A 6,000-nucleotide genomic window follows, 5' to 3' on the forward strand; every position below is an offset into this window, starting at 1 on the left:
GAAAATATCTCATTCAGATTTTCTATTGAAAGTAAGCAATTTAATTTCTAAATTTCATTTTGTCAGGTTTATCAGCTAACAAATACAGCCAAGTTTTAAATTCAAATGTACTTTTTGTTTCTCTTATTTAGGTCACTTTATGATAACAACCTCAAGTCAATCACAAATGGAACATTTACTCCACTCAAGAACATTCAGACTTTGTAAGTAAAGTTGCCTGTGATCAATTCCTCATTTATTCTCGTCCACTTGTTTTTACGTTACTATTTTCAGCAGTGAATATAATTTGAGAGCTTCTATAAGGGTAAGTGATTCTGTCAAACCAATGATGGAGCCAACCGCAAAATCTGTGAGCCTAGTGTTTCTTATTAGTCATTTTTAGACAAAGTCCTATAGAGCCGTAATTGATAGGCTATAGCTTTACGAATGCTACCTACAAGGTACATTAAGTATAGGACACCAAAGATTCCGTATAGACTCAGTGTAATATTCAGACTCCGAATTGATGATATTCTGACAGCCATTAATCATTTGTTTTTAATTAAAAGTCAATTTGAGAAATTCTCTTCTAGGCAATGCGCAATATTGCATCGAAAACCAATTGTTATAGTCGACCTCTAATGTGTTTTCCAAGTGACGTCTTTTATGTCTGTCAACAAAACATATGATTATCTCCCTTTCAAATATAGTAATTAAAAACTTAAGGAAGGAAGTTGTCAAGAGGTAGCAGCAATATGCATATTAAAGGGTGCATTAGTTAAGAAGTTGGCGTAAGTGTTAACAAGGGGAGCGCAGGTTGCGGGTAAAGGGATATAGTAAGAGATTAGACGGTTTAAGGAGTAATGGTAGCTGAAGCGGGGCACTCACTGCGCCCCGACAGTCGTCGGCCGACACGATTCTATAGAGAATGCAATGCCACGACGTGCATGCAACAAATCTTTTCTGATAACAATCCGTTCAGACTGCCATCGATAATCAGCAAATGGCGTCATCTAGCGCTATTAGGAGGGGATTTGGATTCGTCGTACGACTCTGTGAATTATGGTATTAACACTAGTAGTAGTAAGGTGAAGTTGTACATATAAGAAATGTTGTTAAACATATTTATTTTTTAATGATTAGTTATATTCCCTTGAAGCCGGTTTTACACTAAGCAAATTTATTTGTGCAAATCGAAAGCATCGGTTCATACACATGCGCATTCACATTTCTATCAGAGTTTTTCGCATTAGCAAAATCAAGCTGTTTCAACTTTTTGCGAAGTGAAAAAATGCGCAAAAAAAATCAGAGCTCAGGAAGCGAACCGACTTTTAATTCGCGCAAATAAATTCGCCTAGTGTAAGACCGACTTAAGGCCAACATCTCCCATGTTTAAAAGAAAAGTGATGATGGTGATTTATTATGAAAAGCTTGTTGGTTTAATGTTTATCCCAGTGATTGGTCTCTAATGCAAAATTCAATAAACATCACTCACACAATTTACATAGCAGGATTCTTGAACCTTGGGCGTTTGATTTTTGTGTTTATTTAAATTTGTCCGTAAGGAGGAAACTAGATCCCTACTTAAGAGAAAATAGTTTCTATACTCTTATGCAGGCATCAAACAACCCATAACTCAATTTTAATCGGGACATTTTTATTTTCTGATTGGTGCTGGGGTCGTGAAAGGATTTTGGAATGTTCCCATTAAGTAAATGGTTCCCAAATACTCTCAGTGGTGGGTCAACAAGGGTCAGCTTGTTCATGGATCACTTGATTTCAAGTATTTTTTTGGAGGAAGCCAATAATAAGAATTAACAAATAAATGAATCTTTTGGGTCTATTTCCCCCTCCGTAAATCCTTATTATCTGCCGATTTTTCTATTCATCCTGATAAATCTGTTCTCAAATTATAGGACAGTATCTAATTATCCTGAACAGTCTATGTACACTCAGTGTTATATGAATATTCATGTATAGTATCCACCATAAAATTGGTAATACTTTTCTGCAAACATTTCCTTGGTCATGTGCCACATTCAAAGAAGTCTGTCTCCAACTCGCAAATTTGCCAATCGAGTGTGACAACCCGATATGCTTGGCAATTATTTTTTTGTATTTTTTCCCCAGCCAACAGCAAGTACACTGACCATTTACAATAACTAAGGCTGTGTTCACACTATTAATTATAATGTGACAATTACCTGTGATTTGCTCATATATGGATGTGATATATTTCATGCACATGAATGGGAAAATCAGAGGTATTTGTCACAGAAAGCTTGATAATGTGGACAGGTTGTTAAGTCCTGTCCAGACTATCAAATTTTATTTGACAAAAACATGTGACATGCCTAAATATGTTCATGATGACATCACATCATGACCATATATGGGCAAATCATGACTATATATGGGCATACAACAGTTTTTTGTCAAAGAATATTAATTAGTGTAGACAGAGTTTAAGAAAAATTTTACAGGATTTGAACCCAGGATCTTGACATTATATGGCAAGCTCCACTTCTTTTAGACAACACTGTGCTTGCGTGACTTGAAGAACTTATGATAATGTCGAGTGGATGGTGATCAAGGTTAGTTTGTTGATGAGAACTAATCGTAAGTCGTGAATCAAAGCACACGCAGAGCAACTTGTTAGTAAGAACTAAACTTTGGAGGTTCTCCTCAATCAGTTTGTTATCTTTGAGACTAAACACACAATGTAGATTCTTGCTGAAAGTTTTATATGGATGGGAAGACTATCAACAGGTTTAGTATGAATACTGTACTTCAATAGTAGGCCTACTGCTAGATTAGGAAAGAAACAAGAAGGTCCAAATAAAGATATTATCACCCAGCCATTGTAATATAAATAATTTTCTGTATCCCACATAACTTAGGGAGTGTCCAGAAATGTGCTGGTGATGGTGACCCCTTAGACAATTTGCATTTTGTCATCAATTTCAAACATTTTTTAATTTGTTTTATATGAACCGAATAGAAGCTTACAGCATTAAGCGCTATATAAGTGGAACTGTATAATTGTTATAACACGCAATTCTGGATTTTATCATTAAGGCTTAGATTTTTCTTCACAAAACTGTATGAGCAAATACCTTTTTAGGAGATTAATCTGTCATTTAGTTATTCTTTAGATTTTGTGAATGTCTTTATCTTTTTTTGTCAATTTAATGCCTATTCAATGCTTCTTTCTATGGACTCTATTATGTATCGCTGGTCTTACAGCAGATATTTGCCAATAGTTTCCCCCATGTTGGATTACTTTTTGTTATTCAATTCAATATAAAGTTTATTTCCACATCATCAATACAAAAAACATGTTGGTCTGGATATAATGACAGTGTAACATATCCAGCCTTGGTTGCATATCATTATTGAAAAAGCGATCAGCCGCCTTGATTATTATTAGTATAGAATGTAAATATGCTCCTCCAAAGCCTGCATTTTATTTGACGAGACTGCTAATCAGCGTGTGTCAAGAATAGATCAGTGTAAACAATCCAAACCAAACATGACTAATTATGAAGCCAAGTGTAACTGAATGCGAGAACAAGAGACATCTCGCTTGATAGAAATCAAATTAAGCACATTATGTATGCTCAGTAAAGAAGGTCCAAGATTTTATGAATTGAAGTCTCGTCTGGGTTTATTTTGCACAGAATTCAGTACTTTGTAGAACGCTATTTGGTTAGGATCGGGTTATTTTCTGAATTGTAATTTAGCAGTTAGCGTGTTATGATAGCAATTCAGCCTTCACCTTCTACATACAATCATACAGGAATCTATTGTGGTGTATTGCTGTATTTGAGGTGGAGTTAATAGCACCATGTGTGATACCACATCCTATCTGTTTTAGACTTTGAGGCCCATCATATGTGCATTTCCATTGGATTAGATTTCTTCGGTGTGATATAAACCAAGGATAACCGGCAAAAGTCCCCAGACATGTGGATATGTGGTGCCAGACTTCCCAATCCCAGGGTCCTATGTTTAATCAGTCTACATGCTCCGTTTACTTTTAGGCTTTGTAGCTCTGTTTATGATTCTTCCATCTCCTTCTATCAGCTGCTACTTTTTTACCAATGTCATGTTGTCATGTCAACTTTCCACCTTTTTAGTTGATTTGATATTTTCCTTTATTCTGGATAACTCATTCTATACATATGTACTGGCCTCTCATGAGGTCTAGTTTTGAAACTTTCATACAGAAATATATAATTAAAACAAAGACCAAGAAAATAAACAGAAATTAGGTGAAAATAATATGATTCTTAAAAAGGCCTACATTCATTGATTTAAAATTCTGACATACATCTACTTCCAGTTTTTGGTTGCCATCCCAGAGGTGGATTCAATTTTTGAAAAATAAAAATAATGGTGAGAAATGGAAAAATGTTGTCAAATATAAGTCTGAGAGTGCAATTTCCACCCTTCTTTCTAGAGGTGCCATAGCCATAATTGTTTTTTTGTTTTTAGCCCTCAACCATGGTTGGATTGATGTGGTTTGGACCCTCCATCTATAACAGTCTCTCCCTGGGTTCATCCTTCCATTGCTCTTCATAACTTTTCCATCAATTTTATTATTTATTTGTGTTGTCTGCTCATTACCATTTACATTATACATGAAAACTATTTAATTAATCACTGCTATGTTTAATTATCATAAAATTTGGCCTACATGAGATTCTGCTTTTGATAAGCTTGTTCAGATGTTTATCACGTCATCAGGTTTTGTCATTTGTTTAAAATAATATTTATATAAATATTTTTAAAAGGATGCAAGAGTATTTGATTGAAACTATGTAAATGAATGATGGAAGCAATTTAATTTGAAGGAACATGAATATTTTGAAACTGAGTAAATCAATTGACACAGGATAACAAATGCATTGTTGTTGATAGGTTTCTTTTGTGGGAAAATGGGTCATAATACTATAGGCTGGTCATTAGTAGAGCACAGGAGCTAATTGGTGGATACACTTACCTCCTTATCTGTCATCACCTTACTAGTTGATGGTCAAGAGACATACTAGGACCAATGACCACAATTACAATGCATAAAATATGTTTTTGAACTGAAATACTAACAATGATTTATAGTTATTAATTATTTATTATTTATTGATAAATTATGTTTTCTTTGTTTAAAGGTTATTAATTGTTAATTACTTGTTTGATTAGTTATTCGATAAGTTAGTATTTTATTTAATTATTATTACTGAATTATTTCATATAAATTTGATTAATATACTTTTAATATTATTATAATAATAATGATTATCATTATTGTTATTATTATTATTTCTTTACCATATAAGGATATTATTTAATACATTAAAAAATACATGAAGTTTTGGTAATGATGATTTGTTAGAACACCCTTCCAATTCCACTAATAATTAAACACTGGTTGACTTATTAGCAGTGTGTATTCATTCTTCTATTTTAAGATTAAGATAACCTCCTTAGCATTCACCAATACCACTAATTCCTTGATCCTATTTGATGGAATTGTTAAGTAGACACTGCATAATGGTGGCACAGTTTGGGTTAAGTTAATTTGTTTTTAAACAATACCAACTTCAAGGAAATCTACAGGAAACCTGAAGTCCTTCAGACTATAGCATTATTAATTAGTGTTAATAAATTGCCAGTACCTTTGAGAACCTCACATGCCTATGATTGTTATAGTACTTTACTCAGGATCATAGCCAAATTTGTTAGGCCGCCCTTGGCAACTTAATTAGCCTATGTCATTTGTCATACAGGCCAATACAATCAAAGTCACTATCATCCTTCCCATCTGGTCCCTAAGGAGCCAAACATTTCATGACACCACCATCCTTCACATCATTTCATATGAGAGAATGGAGGTCCCATATGGGCCAGCAGTTCACTATTACATATTATAAGGCCCCATAAAAAAAATGATTAGTTTATCATCCCCGCGCGCATCTCTTTTGACGAAATCGCGATTTTTTTTTTTTTTTTTTTTTTTTT

At 33.9% G+C, this 6,000-nt stretch overlaps 1 protein-coding gene across 4 annotated transcripts in view; it reads left to right on the plus strand.

Annotated features, from left to right (window-relative positions):
• The window catches only part of LOC117123561 (slit homolog 2 protein-like), a 101,557-nt gene that overhangs the window by 67,760 nt on the left and 27,797 nt on the right, over positions 1–6,000 (plus strand). For all 4 annotated transcript variants that reach the window (XM_033269535.1, XM_033269536.1, XM_033269537.1 and 1 more), the window contains one exon: positions 132–203. In XM_033269535.1, coding sequence (XP_033125426.1) covers positions 132–203 — 72 coding nt within the window. The remainder of the gene's footprint in view (positions 1–131; positions 204–6,000) is intronic.

This window comes from Anneissia japonica, unplaced genomic scaffold, assembly GCF_011630105.1.
Source record: "Anneissia japonica isolate Jap-2015-1 unplaced genomic scaffold, ASM1163010v1 scaffold287714_len2871179_cov188, whole genome shotgun sequence".
In the NCBI taxonomy this organism is placed as follows: Eukaryota; Metazoa; Echinodermata; class Crinoidea; order Comatulida; family Comatulidae; genus Anneissia; species Anneissia japonica.